Genomic DNA, 25,415 nt, shown 5'->3' with positions numbered 1-25,415 from the left:
ACTTCTGTTGCCGCTATAACAACAAATACTAAGAAGTACGGAACCCTCGGTAGGCGAGTCCGACTCGCACTTGGCCGGTTTTTTTTAGGTGAAATTCAAATTAAATCTAACTTGAAAACTTGTAAAATATAGAAATATAAATATTTTTCTACTTCAAAACTATAAATAACATGTTCAAATAGTGTGAAAACAGATACTTAAATAAAAATCAAAAAAAATAATACTTTTTTTTGGGTTTCATAGAACAAAAAAAATTCAGTGGTTGAGCACCCCTTTGTAGTTGAGATAAAGTTACAAAACTTGCTGTAAGTATATTATCAGCATAATAAGCGTAACAAAATAAGGTGGGTGCCGAGTCGGAAAATTAGAAAAACCGGCCAAGTGCGAGTCGGACTCGCGCACCGAGTGTTCCGGCAACAGAAATACATCATCTGTGAAAATTTCAACTGTCTAACTATCACGGTCGATGAGATACAGCCTGGTGACAGACAGACAGACGGACAGACGGACAGCGGAGTCTTAGTAATAGGGTCCCGTTTTTACCCTTTGGGTACGGAACCCTAAAAAAGGTTTTTTGAACCACCCTAAGCAACATCGGTTCGGCATATTGCGTGTTCGAGGCTCGTTAAGGAGTAACGTTTATGAATTATCCTCCTAATTGAACTACATAGTAATTAGTAGTAGTGATGTAATTAGCACGCTTTAGTATTGTATACGAGCTCAAGCTTAGATTAGATTATGTGTAAGCTATCCGACGGTGACCCACAATACCCTGGAGTGTGGGACGGCCCCTTATTTGGGACGCAACGTGTGTTGACACTGGCACCGTCCCACCTAGGTTCAACATCATTGAAAGCGGGCTGAGGCAGCAAAATGCCGCATATAGTATAGATATAGGCATATATTTGCGGCATTTGCAGTCGAAACTCTGAGACCGTGGTGCCCAAGCGCTCACAAACTAATTCGGCAGCTCTTAAAAAAAATCATCGTCACCGTCAATTTTTTCTATTGGACTAACGTAATAATCAGCTAAATGACATCAATCTTAGTCATCAGAATTGCGGTCACCCAAATGCCCAAACTTCACTTTTCCCTCTTTTAACGAAAATTCGATATTAGCTCATCCTCGTGGCGCATTCAGAAAACTTAAATACGATACATATTTTTTTTTTTTACACAAAGGGTACATGCTTACAAACAAAATTTATGCATCGCCAAACTGTAACCAGTTTGTTGGCGATTGAAACGCTCAATAACAAAATGGAATCATGCACCTGAACAAAACAATTAGCAGCTTAAACAGTAATCCTTACATATATAACATAAAAACTAACATGCACAAATACCTAATAAGTAAATAAATTTTCCCAATGCTCAATTTTCTAAAAGGTATGTTTTTAGCCTCTTTTTAAGGACCGGCTTACTAAACCTCATTGCGTCTCTCTTGCACTGATTCATTAAGCCGGACGCATATCAAATCAATATAATATTTCAAAATTAGAAAACGCCTCCGAAGTTAGATAGCGGTTCAGTACGATATTAATCATTTTCCGAACGGATATTAGGATTAATATATTTTTTTCAAGATAAAGTAGCTCTTATTTTAAGCGGATTTCGGAATAATTCGTTTTGTGGCTAAATTAAAAATACGGCTTACGGGAAAACTGATAATTGAAAATGAAATGAAAATCTTTGATAACTCTTTTTACGTAATGTAAATAAATAATGAAATGAAATGAATGAACCAATGTTAAGTAATAATTTAAAGTTGCAATAAAGTTTTTTTTTTTCATTTAACTTTTTTGTGCACCTGGTTGTCATTGTTGTCTCTTGGCTCACTCTTTAAAATAGTCATTATACGAAAACATCAAGCAAGCATATTTTGGTAATTACTTATAAGACTACTTACTTCTTTATTTATCTTATGTAACATTTTTTTCTCTATCTTAAGAAGTAGATATATCTTTGTAACTATTCAGTTAACCATTTACTACCATGTTGATTTTTTTACTTTTTTGTTTACACGGGGATTATTAGATATATAAGTATTAATTTAGCACATTAAAATTAATAACTTGATCAGATAAAAGTTACATTTTGTACGGTAACGCAGCAGAAAAAAGTTTTCTCCCATACAAAAATCAGGGACACACCATTTTTGTATTTTTGTCTCTATTCAAGTTGTTAATATTTTAATTAAATACTTATGTATCTAATAATGCCCGTGTAAGCAAATAAGGAAAAAAATCAACCTGGTTTTAGAAAAATCGATTTTTCTTTTGCTAGGGAGTCTAAAACACGAAATCAGTGTTCTTAAAGTTGATTCACCCCAATATCAGTGATAAACACACAAATAAATGCCCTTACCAGGATTCGAACCCGGGACCTCTGATTCGTAGGTAGGGTGACTACCGACTAGGCTAGAAGGCCGTTTAATATAGTAATAGTACCTAGGTAGGTAATCATAGCCTAACTTTTTCCCAAAAACCTTTTTTCTATTTCAATTTGGGTGTTTCCGTACCCATGAAATTGAATTTAAATTTGGCAACTCACAAAATGGCGGGATTGCTAAACATCACGCACTGCCAATGTGTGGTAACCACAGATCTAAAATTTGCGGTAAACTGGGGTTATTTTTAAACTAAAAGGCATTGGTTCTCGCTTTCATCATGTATTTATATGTTAAGGTTGCCACAACCACACCATAAATTTTTTAAGCTTGCATTTAAAACTCAGCTCCCTATTTCTCAAAATTTGTTGATCAATGTTTCCCCGCAATTTAAAGTAACCCCAGTTTACGGTACAAGATTGCTTGTCAACGATCAAAAAGTGCCATTTCGAATGTCAAAAGTGGTGTCGTTTGTTATTTTTCGCTTGTCTCTTTTGAACTTATACTTGTTGGCTTCCCTTTTGCACTTCAACATCTTAATTCTTTACGTGAGGGAATGTCATTAAAGTCATATTTTCATCGAATTTGACAGTAATGATCACATTTCCAAACTTTGTCATTCCAATGCCATGCAGGGTTAGCTGGGTCGGACTTTAGATCTGTGGCCGAACATCACACACTGCCCAGTGTGGTAACAGAAACAATAAATTACCTGTGTCAAAAATAATTTCGGGCGGTATCCCATTGTATTATTGTTAGGGAAAGGTGTTTCGGGATCCAATCCCTTGTTGAATAATTTATCAAAACCTGGGGAATCGGTGAGAGGGCGCGGTCTGTGTTGTGGCGGAAAAACCTGGCCGTGCCTATGTTATTGGTTAACACTACACTGGAAGTGGCCACTGTGAGAGGCTGCCCGCAGGGGGGTGTACTATCTCCCTTGCTCTGGACTCTCGCGGTGGATGGACTTCTGCATAAGATGGCGGAGCTCCGAATCGACACTCAGGGGTACGCAGATGACCTTTTTGTGACGGTGAGGGGCAACTGTCAAAGTACTTTATCAGACCTTATGCAGAGGGCTCTCAACACCATGAATACATGGTGCAGAGATAATGAATTGTCTATCAATGCGGACAAGACAATTATAGTTCCATTCACGAACAAGCGGAAACTAGACAAACTTAAGCCGCTTGTCATGAATGGTAAAACTATTCCGTTCTCAACAGAGGTCAAATATCTGGGGGTAACACTGGACCAGAAACTGACCTGGAACAAGCATGTGGACGGAACTATACAAAAGGCTAGATCAGCCTTGGCAATATGCTGTCGTTTAGCAGGCAACCGATGGGGTCTAAAACCCAAGATTGCCTTGTGGCTGTACACGGCTATAGTGAGGCCGATAGTGTCTTACGCCTCCGTAGCATGGTACAGGAAAACGACGCAGAAGGCAACAGTGACGAGGCTTGGCAGCCTGCAAAGAACTGCCTGTGTCATCGTCACTGGAGCCATGTCATCCTCCCCGACGGCAGCCCTAGAGGCCATACTAAATCTACCGCCCCTTCACCTGCATCTGGAATTGGAGGCGAGATCTAGTATGCTTAGAATAGCGGGCGCGAGGAGAGGTAATTGGTTATCGCAAACTCTGAGACTGTTTAGGGAATCAGTGTACGATATTCCTGTTCTTGGGATGCCGTCCGACACTATGGCACCCAAATTTTGTCCACTCAAACTCTACTCAGTGGAACTCCCCAAAAGGGAGGACTGGTCAAACAGTCAAATTAAGTGGAAAGAAGGAAGCCTGAGGTGGTACACTGATGGCTCCAAATCCGGATCTGAAGTAGGCTGCGGAGTATATGGTGAAGCGCCCAGGAAAAGCATCAGCTTAAACCTAGGGCGTTTTTGCTCTATATTCCAGGCAGAGGTATACGCCATTATTGAATGTGCGTCAATGAATCTGCAAAGCAACTACGGCAACCATACTATCTATATCCATTCGGATAGCCAGGCGGCACTCTTAGCCCTAACCTCTGATGTCACCACATCGAGGCTGGTTGAGAACTGCAGGCAATTATTGAACAACCTTGGAGCCAGGAACAAGGTTGTTCTACGTTGGGTCCCGGGGCATGCGGGTATCGTTGGAAACGAAAAGGCCGACGAACTCGCGCGAGCAGGGGCTAAGGGGAAGAACTACAGTCCTGAGCCGTTTTGTGGGATTCCCAGAAGCCTAACGCGGCTCACCCTAAAGACCTACTGTCAATACAAAACCATTCAACTCTGGAGGGAGAAACCAGGGTTGAACCATTCCAAAGCGCTTATCAAGGCCTTCAGCAAAAAGGCGTCTTCGAGCGCCTTGGCGCTGCCTAGGAACCAACTGCGCAACTTGGTCAGGGTGCTTACCGGGCACTGCGGCCTAAATAAGCACATGCACACTATGGGGAAACGTGACATGGGGCGGTGCAGACTCTGTATGGAGGCAGAGGAGACGCCCCTACACATCCTCACAGAGTGCCCCTGCCTAATGCGCACTCGTGACTTGATCCTGGGTGGACATATATTGCGCCCGGAGGAGTTAAAGTCTCTCGAAACCAAAAAGATCCTGCAGCTGTTTGAAGTTGCAGGTTTGGATCGAGAGTTGTAGTAGGTGGCGATCACAATAGATCAGAGATGGTCGCAGTGATACATAGGCTCTGGAGCCTTACATAGCCCCTAGAAAAGAAGAAGAAGAAGAATGTTATTGGTTGTACAAGTACATATGGCCCACACCAATTTTGGTGTCTAGCCATAATAGTTGCCGCGCACCGCATCGCTACGGAACGGACGCCTGCTCGCGCTTGCGCCACCTAGCGGTCATATCCGTCGTAGTAGACGCGTTTTGGTAGAATGAATAGTACCTAGTACTATTATTTATTCTGTGATTACAATCAGCTGCAGCGATAACTGACCCCCCCCCCCACCAGAAAAAAAAGATTTAAAAAATGACCCAGGTGAAGATTCACCAATGAAGTACCAAGGATATATGAGCAAAGTTCTATACAATCGTTTTAGCTTCTTTAGCTAAAGTTGGTAGATCCATTGGCCGATGTCTCAGACATCAAATATTTTTCGAAGCGCCGATTTTGTTTATTTTAAGTTACTTAATTTAAATAAATGTAGGGTTCTTTTGAGTACGAATAAAGTAAAAACTGAGATCGATTTATCCTGTTGCAGTAAGGGGAAAAAGATACTGGATATTTATTAGTAATCTATACATCTTATAAAACAAAGTCCCCCGCCGCGTCTGTCTGTCTGTCTAACTGTATGTTCGCGATAAACTCAAAAACTACTGAACGGATTTTCATGCGGTTTTTACCTATCAATAGAGTGATTCTTGTAGGAAGGTTTAAGTGTATAATTTGTTCAAGTTTACCCGTGTGAAGCCGGGCCTAGTAAAATATTAAGTTCAGTTATTTTTCTACACTGATTAGAACTCCACAGTCCACTGCTCTTGATTGCAACTGATTGTCTGTTTATGTTTTCTATCGCTCATCTAACATCGCTCGAAGTATCACCCCATCTTTTACACACAAACAAAAGATCATACTCTTTGCTAAACATTATCTCGAATTTAATGTAGATTTGTTCGACAATTTACGAGCTTTGCTGCCCTTCTTTACACTTGTCATCGGTTTAAGCAATCAAGAAAATTCGAATTCAGAAACCCATACCGTCAAACGGGGTAAATAGGGACAAAACTTAAAATGTGATTACCTAGGTACCTGACAATTCAAAGTTCAAAGTTCAAATATACTTTATTCGTGTAGGCTTCAATCGGATTTCATTTAGTTCTACATACATTGAACATCAGTAGGTAACTAGACACTCAACATTTATTAATGTTTACATCAAAAATAAATTTACGATCGTTCGAGAATAATCGACTCATAAAAGCGCGAAGCACTTTACGCGGTTACCCCGATGAGTGAGCGAGACAACGCTATGCACGTATAGCGATGTCCCACTCGCAAACCGGAGCGGCTTGCGGATCCGTATACAATGTCAAGACGGGTCTTTCAATCTATATTAACACGAGAGGTTAAACAACAACTTTGCCCCCTTTCTAAAACGAATAACTATTGTTTGCAATAAAGTTATGCAAGTGCATGGAAATAACGCTTCAAAAACAAAAAGAACATTATTATTCATAAAATTAACTATTCTTCAAACATTTAACTAAAACCGTAAAATCGATATTATGACGCATAAAACTATTTTAATCTCGCAGTTATCCAAAAACAGCTCCGTTCAGCCTCCAAAGAATGGTAAAGTTTAAAATGGAAGTCATACGTAGACGTAATTTACGATAACAGTCCAACTTTTGGTATAAACTGGCGGATATTTTGAGAGTAAACAGCCTCTTTATTTTCCATTTACTTGTGCGGATTTATCCTCTAGCGTCCCACAGTCTTAATACCAGTACAAATTACCTCCAATGAAATTTAAATCATTACTATTTATTAAATGGCACAGTTGCTTTTGTTTTCTTTCATTCGATTTTGAAACAATTTCAATTTTATTTTCTAATAGGTACTATTTATTCAAATTTGACTACCAATATTTTTTGTAGTATGCCACTAGAGGTTATAATTGCCTCGAAAGGTGTTTAGAAACTTCTTTCGTTTTGAATTGTTATTTCTTGTTGCCGCACCGCACAACACCGCAGTTGTTTCTTGTTTCATTTCATGATCAAATTATAGACTTCTGCGCGTTCTCTGCGCATTTTTTCATCTGTTCCGAATATGAAAAAACGTTTTGGAACACAACTTGTCGCAAAGTTTATGCTCAACAATGTTTACCTAGATAATACCTAAATATAAGTAGAAACCTTGATATATGCGAAAAACCGATTTTTGAGACTTGACCTTGAATAAATTCTGACCCTAGCACAAGATAATACGTTTTACCCATATCCATTTTTGAGCAAAATGGTTTTTTAATGATGTCTAAAATAACAAAAAAATGTACTATAATTTAAAAAAATAGGATTTTTCAAAAACGTGCTATATCCTCATTTTAGTATAGGATAATTACACTATGTTAACAGAAAATTATCACACAAATTGTGACATATCCAAAACTTTGTGGTCAAACCGGATAATTAGGGCAATAATAAAAATGCTTTTATTTTTTGATTACCGCTATATTCAAAATATTTGTATGGTACAATAAATAGTAAACATATGTGCCTAAATGATAAATAAGTTCAATATTTCCTAAATATAAAACTTTTCGTAAAATATTTTTTTTTCCTTCTTTTCGCTCTCCTGCAAACCAATGTACGTGGCGTATGCCACAAACGTATTCTCACCCGACGTTTATTTGACTTCTTGTCATATCTAGATATCATTCTACTTAGTATTAGGAATATACCTATACTTTTAAACATACTTAGATAACAAACCTATTTATTTTTAAATTAACGGTATTATGACAGGGTTATTATATTCTGAATCTTTCTGCAAGAATAACAAAGCCAATTTCTTATTAAACTCCATTCTATTCAACCGGTAACAGATTAAAATTATACCTGGAAAGAACGAGATTAATTGGAACGCCGCGACTCTCAACTCTCAACTAGTGAAAAGGCTGTTTTCTTTGGGTCTAAGAGGACTTTTGATGAAGCGCACCTACTAATTTAATTAAACTTTCGATATAATTGATTTCATTCATACTAACTTCGTATAAAGCGAGGAAAGTTCAAATGCCAAATTCCATTGTGACTTTAGTGCAGTATGTAACTTTTTAAAGGTTTTATTTGAAATTAAGGAGCATAATTAGGTAATCAGACTTTAATAATCTTTGACATTGTGCAAATAGGGTTTTACCATTTTGTCTAACTGCTGTTCAACTTCCAACTGTGAACAAACATCCATCTTGTTTTAATACGAGTATTACGAGTAATGTTCTACGGAATCACCATATATTATTCTTGCTTAATTAATGTTTATTCTTTGTTACAGAATGAGGGAATACGTAGAGGAAAATGAGAAAAACGACCCCCTCATACACGCGCCCGACAAGAAAAACAACCCTTGGGCCGAAAAAGGCAAGTGTGTCATCATGTAATCATAAATAGGAACTAAAATATCACCAGATTCTAAAATATACAATCACTTAAAGGATGAGAAGTATAATATCACAAGGGAGTTGCTCAAGATAATCAAGGTTTTGGATGACAGTCACGAAGGACCATCGAGCCAAAGCCTTTTGATGCATTCGATTTCGTTTGTAATTTTGTTTCACCATTTCTAGTCTGTTCAGAAGAGTGTACATTTTGACTGCGAAGGAGGTACTTATGAAAGTTTCGTTTAAATTTAAAATGGTTGTAAATACGTTAAATTTTGTATTTCTAGTAATAGAATGTTTGGTCGGATCAATCGGTAGAGCTAACGGGGTGGTTAATAAATGAAAGTTAAAATGTAATGAGAATATAAACAAAAATTAAATGTGTTACAGCCGTGGTGTTCTGTTTTCGTATATTAAGATTTGAGAATTTATTTTAATCTAAGGTATCGGGAATAGCTTCGATGGATATTTGAGTTGAATCAGTTACCTACACTTTAATGTCAGAACCCAAGCGGTTCCATGCAAAAACAAAGCAACTTCCTCTTCCATTAATTTGTATGGAATTGCTGTGGATTCTAAACTTCACGTGTTTATGTCAACTTTTAACGGATCGTCGAAACTTTGTCATCGAAACATAGCATAAAACGACATTTAAATGTGATAATTCTCTGAGCTCATGAATTTTCGCATTTAAAAATATATACTATATAATAATAAATCTATAGGGCATCGCATGTCACAACTTAAGAAATGTTAGCGCATCACACGTTAGGAATGTTATGGTTAAAATTGGCAATAAAAGGTGTGTAGATGATGAGATCGTGTTTAAATATAGACTAGTGAAAAAAAAACTAAATGTAAGGTAACTTTGATGAATAAAAACAACATAATCTTGTTCGAAACCGAAGTATTGTTAAGCTGAATTAGGATACTTTTTTATGAACACGGGTACATTCTGCAGTGCCATTATCTAAACTTAGCGATCTATCTTCTATTCTACTTTCAATACCATATACAATATTATTAGGCTTACCCCCTCTTCATTTACCGCTCTTATATTCCACAAATTTACTGTTTCGTTCCATTCATTAGGTTTGTCTACAATTTTAACTTAGCATTTGATTAGAATAGCATAATTCAAAATTAAATTGAAAATAATCTACCTAAGTCGTTGAAAGTTAATTCATTCAATGCAAACTATCGTAGTTTCCAAATAAACTTCTTCTAAATTATCTCTTAAGATTTCTCGGATGAAGACCCTGAAATGTTTTTAAAGCTAATGCTTTAAGAAGATCTCTGGATTTATTTAAAGTGTTAGTGGAGGAACCGTCTCAGAGTCCTCGACGTAAGTAGCACTAATCTAATCCATTTAAAAGGATTAACTAAATCCTACTTTGATTAAAATAGAAAAGTTTAAAAACTTATGCACTGTAGATAATTTAGTATAAAAATAAAAATCTAACCTTACACTAAAAAGTCTCTATAAATTTTAAAATCTCTTACCCCTTTACCATATCTAGAAATGAATTACGAGAAATCATTCTGGCTGTGAGTAATTCCAGTTTGTTTAGATGCTTCACTCATCTATCAGTCAGTCAATGAATTTTTTATACGAAGAAAATGCTAACACCGACAATAATATTCATGCTCACGATTCATGTCTTAGGGCTTCTAAAACTCTTTAAGAAGATCAGTGTTTTTGCGTGTGAGACGGATGAACGCAGCTAGAATTGAAACCCGTAGATCAACTTAACGAAATCAATAACAACTTAACTGGTTTCTCGTTTCTCGTCATCTCTGACGTTATTAGAAAAAATGTGCACACAAAAATGTATGATCTTTTTAAGACTGTGCTAAGTAGAAGCAACGAATATCAGGAATAGATAATGCACCACCAAATTGTAACCTAAGTCAATTTCTCATACGTACGCTAACTCGTTCTTAGCCACATCTCCCTTCTGTTCTCCTTCTGTCTCATCACTTAGTTCTCTCTTAGCTACGATAGTCTTAACTTAGGCTTAGTAAGTAATTAGTAGACCTAGGTTTAAATAAGAAACAAGAGAGTTGTTTGTTAATCTAATTATACTAAAAATGCAATTCAGAAAATTAACCTTAGACATAATTAAATAAAATGAAGTGTAATCGTCTATATAAAAATTACATAGTTAAAATTAAGAACTTGGGATTACCTTTCCATGGCAAAGTTTCTAATTATTGTATTATTTGTGTAAAATGGGAGCTATTCTCGAAATATCGATATTCCGCTAAGTTGTTATCGTTTGTTTTAATTTATTGATTTTATTCTAAGTTTTGTGAAACCAAAGATTTCCTTGTGTGATTCAATGAGTTTTGTGATTATGAAGATACAATGACATTTTGATAACGTCATCGGATGTCATTTGGACGTCATTGCATCGTCAATGTCACATTTTTTAAGCTAAGAATAAACTTAAACAGTAATTTTTAATGGATCAATCCAAAATTTAATAACTAGATAAGGTGATATTGGAAATGATTTTTTTAGAATCAATAGGTTTAAGGTATCGTATGTTATTATTAATATGTAAACAGTAATCACTGAAATAAATGAAAATCTGTACTTCTCTTGTTTGATTATTTTCCTTAAAAGCTGACAAGCCGGCGTCAGTCATACAGTCATAAGTAATGGAAGAACATAGTACCTACAGTCAAGATCGTAAATAGGTATATTTATCTACATCAATATCATAACCTCCTTATAATCTATTCAGAAACGATAAGCTAAAGGCCTATTAACAAACCTCTATCTGTGGGTGCATCGAAATTTTAACTTTACGTTATCGATAACCGATTCATTACATTCAAATTTAGAACATCTTTGAGAAATAAAAAAAATTGATTTGGCCTCTATTCTAAAGCGAGGTTTAGACTAGCAAGAACTTGCATGCAATTTACGTTACATTGCTGACTACTAAGGTAAACTGCGTTCAAAATGTTTATCAGATACCGCAATGTATTGAAAATTGCATGCAAGTTCTTGCTAGTCTAAACTCTGATATAAAGCGAGGTTTAGGCTAGCAAGAACTTGCATGCAATTTACGTTACATTGCTGACTACTAAGGTAAACTGCGTTCAAAATGTTTATCAGATACCGCAATGTAATGAAAATTGCATGCAAGTTCTTGCTAGTCTAAACTCTGATATAAAGCGAGGTTTAGGCTAGCAAGAACTTGCATGCAATTTACGTTACATTGCTGACTACTAAGGTAAACTGCATTCAAAATGTTTATCAGATACCGCAATGTAATGAAAATTGCATGCAAGTTCTTGCTAGTCTAAACCTCGCTTTATATCAGTCGAGATGACGTTTTATTCGAAATGAAGTGTCAGTTGCAAAAAAATTTGTCAAATTTCGCATGTTACTTGTTGTCGAACGATATGGCAGTCGGCCCCCGACTCTAGTATGGATGGTATAGAAAGGATGCCAATCTCTTATGGCAGAATTGTTGCAAAAGTGACCGCTTTCAGCTTTAAATAATAGTTCCTAATCCCTCCGGTGGCGCTAGTTAGGCTCTGGGACATGAGTATAACATGAACCAACAAATAACCCGACCAAATTACGTAGGTTGTTTTTGGTAGTATTTCGGTGTATGGTGGCGCCGCCTAATTACTGTTTTTTGATGGACACTTTTCATACATAGAGATTTGGCTCCTTTATATAGTCTCCATGCAACAACAGATGCGTGAGATGCGCGAAAAAGTTTGCATATCACCATTTGACGTTTTTATTTAGTTTGTAAGTATAAAATTACTTTGTTTTGTTGAAGCTTATGATATTGATGTAGATAAAGCAGTGTATGTAACTGTATATAATTAGGCATTGTGTATTTTAATGGGCTAATAAGATCTTATTATGGGATCTACCTACGACCGTACCTATATCTATTAATCCACAAACGTTAAAGTGGATAAATTTATTCATGAGACAATTTAGAATCTTACTAAATATTTTCTATAACCTAGAACGACATACCCAAAATTGATAAATCCTGACTATGTGAAGAAAATTTTGATGAAATTAACTGTGAGTGCAATGCAAAGCTTCGGTTTTTTAATAATAGAATAGAATAGAATAGAATAGAAATAATTTATTCGTTAGCACACACAAATAGAAAATTATACAAAACAGAGAAACATAAAAAAGAAAAAGTGCCACGAAATGGTCTCACCTCAGCATGTTGCTGGCGACTTCCAGCGCTGATCTTCCGATGAGACCATCCGGTGAATCAATCAAATAAGGGTAAGTGGTAAGTACTGTAACAAGCAAATAAATCTATATAGAGTTAGATCAAGAAAATAACACTTGCACTGCGTTTGCTATCAAAATCCTTGCAGACTTTTCTTGGTCTAACTCTAACACCATAAGACTGATTAACAAAACCAACACAAAGTTACACTTACACGTGGCTTCTCTTCTTCAGTCGGTCCCTCAATACTGAGAATCGTGACATCACATACACACACACATACACACACGTCATACACGTGGCTAACTAGGTTCATGCATGTACGAGTATTAACCCTTTACCAGGCTGACATTTCAAAAATGACAATCGAATGTCAGTCTTACTCATCGAAAATAGGACACATGTTCGAAGTGCCGTATGTGGGAAATATAATATCCCTTAGCCTGGAAAAGGGTTGAGGAGCATTAGGTTACTTCGAAACCTTACCCTGGTTTCGAAGTAACCTGGTTTTTGAGAATGGCAAATATCTACTAATCTAAAAGCACTTTCTACTGTATCAACAGAACTAAAGATGGCTGATGGATGGATTGATGGATGGATGGATGGATGGATGGTAAGCATTGCAGTAGCAGCGTAATTAAAAATCTAAAAGTGTTTTTCCTTAGATACCTAACACAGAAGTGAACTTTTATCAATACAGTGGAATCCGTTTATTATGACTCCGCTTATACTGACCAACCGCTTACTATGACGTAATTTCTGTGTCAAGTTTCGTTTTCATATAAAATTCTTTGTGTCAAAGTCGGATGAGATGACTTCGATTATAGTGATAAACCGCTTACTAATAATTATTTATAATAATATTAATTATGTCCGGTTATACTGACACATTCGCTGGTTTTCGTGGCAGGCAGGCAATATTATAACACTTGTTGTGATTTACAAACAAAAAATGTATTTTTCACGATCGTAATGACACTAATATATTTAAAAAAAAGGCTTTGGGTAAATTACCCGTATGTTTTATAGTTATGTAGGTTGACCACGGTTGACAAAGGGGTCAAATACGGAATGAGAAACAATAAACTCGAAACTTGTACTTATAGGTACACCCTTTATTATGGCGTCCTCAAAGTTTTCTCAAATGTCACAGAAAATTATGTGTATGGATCGGAAGTTATTCAAGGTCAGAGAAAATTCTCGAAACCTGTACCTGTACCAAGTAGATATAAAACTTTATATACATTATTTATTCTTCAAACAAAAATAAACAACTGGTTCGCTGGCTCAGCATTGTCTGTTTAATTATGTTAATCTAATATTAATATTATAAGCCTTAGCATTAAGCATTGTACCTAACCTGATATGTAATTTTTTTATTTTATCAATAAAGTATTGAAATTGAAGTTTGATAGATGGCAGCACTATCCAGTAAAGGATTCGTATAGGAGGTGCAAGCAGTGCAAGCACGTACTGCTCGCCCTTAGAGTTAGTCAAAGGCGCCTAACCTTTCAAAGATAGCATACACCATACAGAGAACTTGGGACGGGGGACGAGTACTGCCGTGGCCGGGTATCCAGTGGTCGTAGGTTCAAGTCTCACCCAAGACAGTGAATTTTTCCACTTTTAATTTATTTCTAAGCTTAATAGCATAGTTCGCAGACGTTTCTGCTAAATATAAAATTAATTTGGGTAGTCTAGTCTAGTGGTCAGGACGTTAGCCGCGTAAGCTGAAGACGCGGGTTCGATTCCCGCCTCGGCCACCGGTGGACTTCGTCACTTTTTCTATAGTATATGACATCTATTTCACTTTGCTTCTAGTTCAGTTTCGATAAGCTGTATTCAAAATTACCCCGCTATCAAAGTTACCCACCCCAGGACCCCTACATGTTTTTTTTGGTCAACTAAGTAATAATCCATACTAATATTATAAATGCGAAAGTCTGTCTATCTGTCTGTCTGTGTGTTCCCTCTTCACGCTTAAACCGCTGAATCGATTTAGATGAAATTTGGCATAGAGATAGGTTGAGTCCCTGAGAAGGACATAGGATAGTTTTTATGCCGAAAATCATCCCTTAAGGAAGTAAAAAGCGGGGTGGAATTGAGATAATTAATAAAGTGCCTGCTAATTTGTGTGCATAATATGCTCAAATTGAATTGCTATGAGAATTTTTCCAGGCGCTAAACTTACTTTAGCTGCTGTTACTAAGTCCACTCAGACGAAGTCGCGGGCAAAAGCTAGTATATTATAGTATCAAAGTAATTTTTTAATGTGTGATTTATTTTGAATGTCTTACAACAAAAAGTTTCGTGTTTTACGAGTACGTATAAACACTTAAAGATACCCTATTAGTGAACATTTCGTTTTTAGATACTATGTTTAGTCAAGTATGGCGCTATCAAACAATATTTTGATACTTGTTCACCAACAAGCTGTCTAAACACAAGATATTCAAATTAGTGTAGAAGTTTAGTAAAGTACCTACTTATGATGGAGTAAAATCGAATGAGTTCGAAGTTTAGTATGGTAAGGTGCTTTGGGGTGACTTCGGAAGTGAGATAATTATCCCACAATTATGAAAATCGCTAATATCTACTAAACTTCTAAATAGTGCACTATATTCTACCGTTGCAACCGTAAGCTATCTATAGTATCTACGAGTAGGAACCTATTGTAAGCATCTTTGCTTGATAAACGTTACTGTTGCCAAAGTATGAGTTGCTTCTTGTTTAATAGATATTATAACGTTTTTACTCCGTAAATACTTAATTACTAATAAATGGGACGTTCCTTGAATGCAAGTTGTTACAGTTTGTCAATTCTGCAGGTATATCAGAGTAAACATAGACCGTTTATACTCCACGGAAATTGACGAAAATATCTACTAAAAAGATTGTCTAATTTTGGGCACTTATAAAATAAAATAGGTAAAAGCAGTGTTTTAAAAATAACAAACATTAACATTGTAAGCAACGACAACAGAAGCATAAACATCCCGAGGGCTTAAAATCAACTCGTGGAAAAATTGTTCAACATACTCGTACCTTACCCTACAAAAGCATGGCCCATTACACCTACGAAGAATCCTTTAGAATTTTCGTACCTTCTTTTACGAATCTATGAAATTCAATAGATATTCCGCCATTTTCCTTATGGCGTCATAAAAATAAACAACAATCAGACTCAACGGCCGAATTAGGATTTCTTGTGAGGGACGTGAATGAATCAGTAACGACCGACGTGCAAAATGTAGACTGGGAAGCGTAATTATTCTAATTGTAATAGTAGATTATGAATTTGATCTGTATTTAGTCATGATTATGATCTTGATTTTGCTGTTTACCTATTAAACTTTTTATTTATTACATTATAACAAACTTCTTACAATGTAGACTTCGAGATCCTGACGTACCAATAGTGATAGATCTTGGGGTACGGCCGTGCCCCCGCCAAGACGAGACAAAGGGTAAAAGGCAGTGCCTATCTTTTCTCGGCACAGCCAAGTCGTACCGTTTGACCAAGATGTTAGCTTTATACATACATACATATAATCACGCCTATTTCCCGGAGGGGTAGGCAGAGACCACGGATTTCCACTTGCTACGATCCTGACATACCTCTTTCGCTTCCTTCACTTTCATAACATTCCTCATACACGCTCGCCGGTTTAGGGTGCTCTTGACCTGGCCTTCCTTCAGGATTTCCGCGATCTGATCAGAGAAAGTCCGCCGGCTTAATACAGTTAGAGCTTATAAAGTTAGGACTTACAGAGTAATAGTCTTGGTACCTTTAGTGTAATAGCTTTATGCACCTAGTCTTGGCAACACTTTACATGAAATGTTTTTGGTGGAATATTTTATAGAAATAGAAATAGAAATAGAAATAATTTATTCGTTAGCACACACAAATAGAAAATTATACAAAACAGAGAAACATAAATAAAAAGAAAAAGTGCCACGAAATGGTCTCACCTCAGCATGTTGCTGGCGACTTCCAGCGCTGATCTTCCGGTGAGACCATCCGGTGAAACAATCACGACAGGTAACAAGAAAAACAACAAAATTAATATATAATATAACATACAAAAGACAGAGACAGAGATAAGTTAAAAATACATATTACAATAAACGCTATCACCACGTACAGCTGTTATATCCGGCCGAACTCAGCTTGGCCGTACATTATAGCTAGCGCCATGCGGCAGATACGTAAACTAAACTAAAATTACAGCTAAGACAGGTCGATTTTATCAGAACTTCTCTTTGATTAAAAAAAAAACAATACTGTATCAATCTAAATTTGACTGCTTTAGTGCTTCAAGACAGTCGCAAGAGGGCGAGAACAGTTTTTTGAAGTAATGTGCCATGGCAATGCAATTTTCTAACACGATCACGCTAAATTGAAGGATAAAAATAAGTGTAGTGCCTGAGAATAAAAAATAGCGAAGTTATTTCAAAAGCTCTTTTTTACGCAGGTGCTTCTTATATCACAAACTTTTTTTTATATATCAACCATCTTCGGTCTAATGACGTTAGATAGACGAGCTGCAAGCCTCAATTAGTTATTAATTGTTATTCATTATCTGTCTTTAGCCTAATGTATTTGTAAGAAAGGGATAAAACCTTGTAAAGGTGGATAAGGGGGTAAAAGCGCACTATGCTGGTTCTCTTAGGCACTCTTGACTAGTTAGTGCTCAATAAGCTATTCAAAACAACAACGACGATCCAGGGCATCGTAAATTCGGTTAAATGCGGCTACAACCGGTTAACGCCGCTCGTAGGCGGATATGAGTGGCTTTGGGGATAAGTAACGCTGCGGCTGCGTCTTACGTAAGCGAACAACTCGCGAACGCGAAGCGAAGCGGCGCGGCGCGGCGGGCCCAAGGCGTTCGCGTTCGCAATGAAATCGCCCACGTCACTTCTATAGGTATCAAAGGATTGATTCGTATTACGCTGCGTAATGAAGTGGGGAAACTGGTGCAAAGGTGTTTAGTTTTCATTAAGGTTAGATGGGGTAAAGGTAACATTCGGATTCAGACTGCACCAGCATTACTGCTGCATTATTGCAGCGCGACATTATTGGCGACTGCACTGCTGTCGCAAATGTCGAAATTCCGGGCAGCAACATCGATTCTGACATTAGCCTCAGCAATGTAGACGGCAGTAATGTCACGCTGCAATACTGCAGCAGTAATGCTGGTGCAGTCTGAATCCGAACGTCACCTTAAAGTGGCCCACTGATTACCAGTCCGCCAGACGATATCGGCCTGTCAGTTGTTCGGAACTGTCAATTGTTTGTTCTAATTGGCAGGCTGATATCGTCCGGCGGACTGATAATCAGTGGGCCCCTTAAGAGGACAAGAAAAATAGCCAGCATAATTACAGTGGATAGTGTAGTGAAGGTATGTTATGTAAACATGAGGTAAAGTCTAACTTCAAAAAAATAAGTACCTAAGCAAAATATTTACCGCCGTAATAAAAGGTACGAAAATGGTGACAGCAGCGAATGCTTTATCTTGACTTTATCAAGCGATTCGCTCAACTATTATATTGGCAAGCTCGACACAAGATCAAATAAAATTGATATAAATAACAAGAGAGCCCCTCGCGGTATCTTCAAGTAATACTTGAATATGAGTCATCGATATTGAGGGTGGTTTATGTTATATTTCTGAAATAGCATTGATAATGTTACAGCTTTCATTTCTGAGATGACAGCTATGTGATTTTTTACATTTTATTATACTTAGTATATTGAATAAATATCAATATAGATGTGTCCTGCCCGTATGCTATTATTTTTTATTTTGTGTGATGTGCAAGGAGTTGATTTGGATAAGAAGTGCAAGCACATTTTGTTGTATTAATTGTTTTATTTGTGTATATTGTTTTATTTGTGTGTAATATGTGTACATAAATAATAATAAAATATCTTCACAACCGTACATTCAGAGAAAACCACCTTCCAAGCGCTTTACGTACCTTACTTTCAACACATACACACGGGGTCCCTTTGTTTGACATAATTATTGAAAGCCATAATGTAACGATTGTCATATTATCATTAGTCATAATTCTGAAACCGTTAACTTTTCAGGATTTTCCTCGGGTTATCCTATAGATAGGTTAGGTAAGGTTAGTTTGTTTTATGGCAATCCTGAAAAGTTACGCGTTTCTGAGCAAAACCAAATTATGACTAATGAAAATGTGGACAAACAATACATTATGACTTAAAACTATATGGGAAACAATAGAGACCCCATACACACACAGCAAAACGTAGAATTTCTATTAATATCTCTATCGTGTCTAACGTATACATTTGCGTTGCGTCCCTGACGTAAGTTACTGAATTAAGTACTGGTGTATGAATTTAAGGCTGCCTCCACTGAGGAAACGTGCGGGAATCAATTCAGCCAAGCGAAGTAGACAACCAATGCTTTTGATTGATTTCCCGCGCGTCTCCTCTCATCTCCGTCACAGTGGAAAGGCAGCCGTATACTGCCGTATAGCTGTATAGCCTCAGCGGCGAGCTTAGGAGCAAACGCTGAGCTTAATAAACAAAACTTTTTTTAATAGCCTATCTTGTGTCCCACTGCTGGGCAAAGGCCATAGAGTAACTTATATATGCAAAGGCCTCCCCTTTCTTCCGCCACTCATCACGGTTTGGTGCTCGCCAACAAACAAAACTGCCGACTAAATATTCCACCCAGTTTTGTTCTACTTTGTTTAATCATAAACCTAGTTATTTGTTTTATTTGCACGGAGTTTGAGAAACGCCCCCAACTGAGCAGTTTTTGTTGCTTAAATAATGGCGGCCGTTTTAACTTTTCGTTGGTTAACCTTTAAACGGATGGCGAAAGTTTTTGTGATGGAGATAATGCTTTTGGTCATAGTTGCATAAGTTTGCATTATCATAATTTAGCTTAGTGCGCTCTGTTTTAAAAAAAAATTAAGAATCACAACATATAAATGAATATTTTTAACTCCGTGTGCGGCAAAAAAAAAGTCGTCAGGGTGTTCATCCTCACACCCTAGAACCAAAATGGTCGCGTACTGTGCGCTTTAAGAGGAATTTCCTCCCGCGGACGCTTCGGCTGTGGAATGAGCTCCCTGCCGAGGTTTTCTCGAGGGGCTACAGTATGGGGATGGGGTTCTTCAAAAAAGGAGTGTACAGGTTTTTAAAGGGTCGGCAACGGGCATGTAATATCTCTGGTGTTGCAGGCGTCCATAGGCTATGGTGACTGCTTACCACCTGGCGGGCCGTATGCTTGTTTGCCACCGACGTGGATCACAAATCTGTCTTTTTCTCACTGTATTAGTTCAAGGGGTAGCCATTCTCGCGGGCGAGATACTGTCGCGCCACTCCTGTGCTAGGCCTGCTGGAAAGAATCGAAAGCGTAATTTTGAAATCGAACATTTAGTTTGTACAGACGCTATTAGTTCATGCTTCCTCTTACACCTATTACTATTTAGGGTGTAAAATGTGTCCATAATCCACTATTAAAGCCCTAACATCCTGAAGTCTAGAATCAATTCATCCACATCTAATCCGTACAGATCTGAATCGGGCTCATGGTAAGGGTGTTTTAGAGTACTTAATATGTGATGTTTAAAAGATTTTAAGCATCACATTTAAAAATATAGTACATATATGCAAGTATTATTGATGGTAAGTAATGCCGCTGGAGAATTGTTTGATGCCTCACGTAAATAAACTAAGTTGTAAGAAATATACACCGTGTCCAATAAGTCCGAATACACATCTTTTTACCTTGATATGGCCTAAGGGCCACTTGCACTATTCCACTATCCCGGGGTTAACCGGTTAAACCTGGAGTTACCGTGGTTACCAGTACAATTTGACACTGGGTTTACCGTTTAACCGGTTAACCCCGGGTTAATGGGATTGTGCAATTATTTAACCCAAAATTCAGTAAGTTTTACTCTGACCCTGATCTCGCCTCACTTAATTTTCTTTACTTTACAATATATTCCCTTTTAAGGCTTAAGGTATTCTCCCCTTTTTCCCTACTCCCTGGCTTCTGATATAAATCGGAGATTGTAACTTAGCGGCACTCGTTTATTATTCGGAAGTTTCGGAACATCCTTCCAAGGAAATAAAGGCATTTGGGGGCTTTCTGCGTTTGTTACCCTGTATCCTAAACTCTACAATTCAGATAAATATGGTCGCTGTAAACCTTAGAAATGCAACGAAATTGTAAGTTAAGTCGTGGAATACTGATTAGGTTTTTTTTATTTATTTTTCTAATAAAAGTAATCATACGCCTTTGTCATAACCTGTTAACTAGTTCAACAATTCGAATAGAACGTCGGAATTGTAATGTATACATAAATAAATGTGCACGGCGACTACGGCGAGCCGCCGGCTGTCATGATCATACTGCGGGTAGATCGGACAGACGCTGGAGGTATCGCACGTGGACGGAACTAAACCTCGTGTTTTACTGAACAAGCCCTCACGGTGACAGTGGGACGTTACAGGAATTAAATGTTCCCAATAAATGTTTTTAAAATATACCTATGTAGGAATATGTGTTACATAAAATATTTTTTTGATTTCTATTATACTCGTATCTTAGCAAAAAACACAAATAAAAACTAGAACTAGGTTTATTGTAATCTCTCAGCCTCCCTCATCATTTGAAGAGCCGTCTCATACACTTGCTCCCTAGCATCCATACTCCAAATAAAGTCTATATGATGGAAACCAGGCCTCGGCACTTGAATGGCCCTTGCATTCGGCAGCAGCTCTTCTAGCAGCAGAATGTCCCTATAGTCAGTCTCCAAATCACCGAGTCCATAGTGCAAGTAGGATCTAGCGGTCACTAGATTCAAATTGTAGGGGGGAGGATCCACTCTGCCGTAGGTGTACAGGTTCTGGATATGACCGTAGTGGAAACGGCTGAAGGTACCGAATCTGATGCTTTGGCCGTAATGTGTGACTTGACGCAGTGATGCACCAGACATGTGGTGGCCGAGGAATGCTGGGAACATCGTCTGAAATTTAATTAAAATAGTTTAGTTTACAAGTTCATAGGTAGGAGACCGAGGTGTTGTGACAGGGGAGAGTTATTGTGAGATAGTCGATTTTTTGGAACCTCTCTTAACTGTAACCAGGGTATTAACAAACGCACGCTATTGCGAGCTCGTTATTAGGTAATAGATTCCAAAAAATCGACGATGTCACAACTCTCCTCTATCACACCTCGGTCTCCCTTACTCTTTTCAGGTGTAAAGTCGACGTCAAAGATATGTTTACATTTTTCGCCTTATTATAAAGGAGTAAGGTGCAAAAGTGTAGGTAAACATATTTGACGTTGACTTTACCATCAATCCTTCCGTAAATCTTCCGTAAAAATTCATGAACATACCCGGGTGCACGGGTTCGAGAATAACTTCTTGTATCTCTTCTCCCCTTCCTTCCTTTTCTTCTTCTTCTCTTCTTTATACTCGTAACTGCTTTGCTTCGTTTTTACGTATGACTGTGAATGATTATACCATATTTTTACTCACCGTGTTAAAAATACCATCATTCCGGTCGTATTGGATGAGCAGCCTGCAGATTGCTTGTGTGAAGAGTCCGTCACGGCACACTTGCATGAGCAATCGCGTGACCAAGTCGTTCCTGCCCAAGATTTCGTAGATGCCTAGCTGACCAGCGAGTGACTAAAAACCATAAATTTTAGGTTTATTGGTCAACGATTAGCTTAACAATTCATTGAATTATATATTTACCACTTTTGAAAACCTGAAATGTTATAGGTAAAACTTTGCAAGTAAATTTAATTCTACAAAATTTTACTATTTTGTTCAAATACCTGTGTCACTACAACTCGGTGAAATTTATATAAGTATTTCAAAGTTTTATTCAAGTTTGTTTCAGATATTACTACTAAAACCCTTCCACTTACTTCTATAACCCTTTCATACGGAGCAATATTTAGATAGACGGGATTCCTATTATTGTAAAAGAAAGCTGCCGGAGCAAAACCTTGGAAAGAGATGATCTTCTCATTATATTCAGGTCTCATCGACATGCAGACTAAGAATGCAGTCGATCCTTGGGAATGACCAATTAAGTGGACCTTCTCTTGTCCCGTGACCTCTAAGATATAATCGATGTATGCTGGAAGGTCTAATCGGCCGATTTCATCCCAACTGAACGCCCAGAAGGAGGGGTCCCCTCGCCTGTTAGGGTCCAAAGTTGTGTGATTCCTGGAGTGGAAATTGCCACGGGCGTTTAGAAGCCACACGTCGTATCCTTCTTCGGCGAGCATGTAAGCTGGAAGAGATATCACATATCTGATCCAAGTAATAGATAATCACAATCGTTTATTATTATTATGATTATGATAATTATATTTAAGCTAAAATATTACGTACATAAAGCATGGCCTGGTCCCAACATGACGAAGTCAGCACAAGAAGAGAGGAGACCGTGGAATATCAGGACCACTGGCTTGGACCCTGGCTGGTTATTCTGATCCCTCCCATGCGGGATACGGACGGCTCCCAGGACATATCCATCCTCCGTCACTACATGGTGGGATTCGTAGGGGTACTGATATTTTCTTATTACACTTTCCTGCAGTAAGAAGTAAATGTATAGTTATTAATAATACTTGGAGCACCGGATTGATAATGAGTAGGTTAATCTCGAAGCTTTATGGCAGAAACATATACAGTTTCAACATAGTGGAAAAAGATTACATACTATTACTACCTACTATTACACTAGTGCACAAACTACGTTAGCATTGGCTCACGAATCCAGCGGTTACTAAAAAAGGGGTATTGAATAGGGTAAGTATTTGATAGAATTATTTTTACAAATCAATTCGGAAACCATACCCTTAACTTACCCCAACGAAAGTGAAACGCGGGCACTCGAGCCTGAGGAAAGACTCCCAACGGGTCCGAAACATGTCGCCAATAGTGACTAAAATACTAGTGAGTGTAACCGTAGTGATCTAAATATTTTCAATTTTAATCTTTAGCCTATTTTTATTTAAGTACTTAAATGACAATCAACACTTACCAGATCAAGCCTGCCGTCTTCAAAAACATTGGACGAATATCTACCGCCTTCCGGGCTTCTTTCAAGTTTGTCCACCAAATCAGCATGTGGCGAGCGCCCTGCTGTCACCACCGCTAGAAAAACAGAGAAGACCAGCAAGCTATGATACATTATTATCAACTGCGGTGTTATCACCAAATGAACCAAATCACTTCGTATAATCATGGAGCTAAAGACAATCTTCCATGATTTGAATAAGTCTTGTTGAGACGAAAATTGGAAAATGTACTTTATTTTCAATCATTAAGGTTATTATTTAAAGATTAAAATAGATAGGTACTAGAAGTAAAATTTTGATACGCTATCTTTGATTAATTGATGGTTGGCAATTAATAATATATACATACCTACCTTTGATTATGACAGAATTTCGACCACGTGCTGTTATATTAATCTGTGATAAAATTGATAATAGTTGATTTGTCTTATTTAGGTACTTTCCTTATTTCTGCCGTGATAAAAACATATGCAGTAATCGCACTAGATGTCATGGAAATGCTTATCTTGTTCTCTTTGAATAAGTTCTTTATTTAAACGATGTTTTTCAGCAGGGCAGATTTAGTTATAATCATAATCGCTAATCTACGCTGGGACAGTGCAAAAATTATGTACCTGTTTTTGATGTATAAAAAGAGCGAGCTGGGTGTTTTCTGTAACAGGAGCATTAAATTAAACTGAAGGCTGTACTCCTCAAACTGGCCAACATTTTGATCAGCAACTTTTAAAAATAAATTGTGTTTTGATTTTCATTACACTTTAAAGTTTATTCTACGACACAATGTATTGCAAAATTTGTTATGTTTAAACGGTGACAAGCAACGTCAAACACACAGATGGCAGCGTACATTGAAAATAATATTTAATTAGTATGAAAAAGATATAATCTATAAATTTCATAATTTTAAATAGTTGCTGAACAAATGTTGGTCAGTTTGAGGCGTACAGCCTCCAGTTTAATTTATTGCTCCTGTTACAGGAAACATACTTTAAAATTGCATGATCAGCCTTAATACTCCTATTGCTTATATTCAGCACCACATTTCTTTATATTTTCGTACTAATAACTTATCGGGTTGCATTGTGTTGTCGTTTTTTGTTCAGTTGTAACTGAAACAGATGCAACAAACGCCATAGTCATACTATTAATATGTCTATAATTTTATTGTTTATAGGAGCCTTTAGTAGGAGAATAGGAGAACGTCATTTCATACAGTCATCAATTCGGCGAGCAGATATTAATATTACGCGAAACTTTGCGTAGGGGCGCCAGGGCGCCATACCGCACTATCACAATCTGAGGGTCTATCGTGAAACAAGAAAATTTATTTAGATAGCGAATTTTCGCATTCGCGTTTCCCGCAAACCTCTGTAAGCAAACCGCCTTGATGCATCAATGTCATATTTTATTTTCTCTGAAAACTTGTCAAAAACCTGATATAGGTACAGTATGTATAAGTTACTCTATGGTTTACTAAAAAGGCTAGTCCTGCACTCTGGTGGCAAAACATTGCAGTAATATCTCCTATTAAAATACATTGTGAAGTTAATATAAGTGTATCATAAGATAGTGAAGGGCCAAGCGACCCTTAAAACAATTAAA

General features: G+C 37.4%; 3 protein-coding genes across 4 annotated transcripts in view; 1 reads left to right on the top strand and 2 right to left on the bottom strand.

Moving 5' to 3' along the window:
- LOC134744105 (guanine nucleotide-binding protein subunit gamma-e) overlaps positions 1–11,087 on the top strand; it is a 44,564-nt gene extending 33,477 nt beyond the window's left edge. For both annotated transcript variants that reach the window (XM_063677799.1, XM_063677798.1), the window contains exon 4: positions 8,383–11,087. In XM_063677799.1, the coding sequence (XP_063533869.1) occupies positions 8,383–8,488 (106 nt within the window). In that variant the 3' untranslated portion in view covers positions 8,489–11,087. The remainder of the gene's footprint in view (positions 1–8,382) is intronic.
- A 10,261-nt stretch (positions 11,088–21,348) lies between these two features.
- On the bottom strand, positions 21,349–21,752 carry LOC134743945 (lipase 1-like). Its single transcript, XM_063677576.1, has one exon. It carries the CDS (start codon positions 21,730–21,732, stop codon positions 21,349–21,351), a length of 384 nt encoding a protein of 127 aa, XP_063533646.1. The 5' UTR covers positions 21,733–21,752.
- A 345-nt stretch (positions 21,753–22,097) lies between these two features.
- LOC134743944 (lipase 1-like) lies at positions 22,098–23,926 on the bottom strand. The gene is made up of 5 exons (XM_063677575.1): positions 23,777–23,926; positions 23,118–23,341; positions 22,638–23,040; positions 22,252–22,404; positions 22,098–22,220 (listed from the first exon to the last, which is right to left on the bottom strand). Exons 1-5 carry the CDS (start codon positions 23,924–23,926, stop codon positions 22,098–22,100), a joined length of 1,053 nt encoding a protein of 350 aa, XP_063533645.1.
- Between the last annotated feature and the right edge of the window lie 1,489 nt (positions 23,927–25,415).

Source organism: Cydia strobilella, chromosome 9 (genome assembly GCF_947568885.1).
Source record: "Cydia strobilella chromosome 9, ilCydStro3.1, whole genome shotgun sequence".
Lineage (NCBI taxonomy): Eukaryota > Metazoa > Arthropoda > Insecta > Lepidoptera > Tortricidae > Cydia > Cydia strobilella.
Note: the sequence above shows the minus strand (reverse complement) of the source record. Positions and strands in the feature narration are given on the sequence as shown.

Excerpts from the sequence above, each read along its gene's own strand:
- LOC134743945 (XM_063677576.1), bottom strand. The coding sequence starts at position 21,732 with ATGTTCCCAGCATTCCTCGGCCACCACATGTCTGGTGCATCACTGCGT.
- LOC134743944 (XM_063677575.1), bottom strand. The coding sequence starts at position 23,926 with ATGTATCATAGCTTGCTGGTCTTCTCTGTTTTTCTAGCGGTGGTGACA. Across the intron at positions 23,342-23,776 it reads AAGACGGCAGGCTTGATCTG|ATTTACTTCTTACTGCAGGA; the intron begins GTAAGTGTTGAT and ends TAATAACTATAC. Across the intron at positions 23,041-23,117 it reads CCAGGCCATGCTTTATGTAC|ATATGTGATATCTCTTCCAG; the intron begins GTAATATTTTAG and ends TACTTGGATCAG.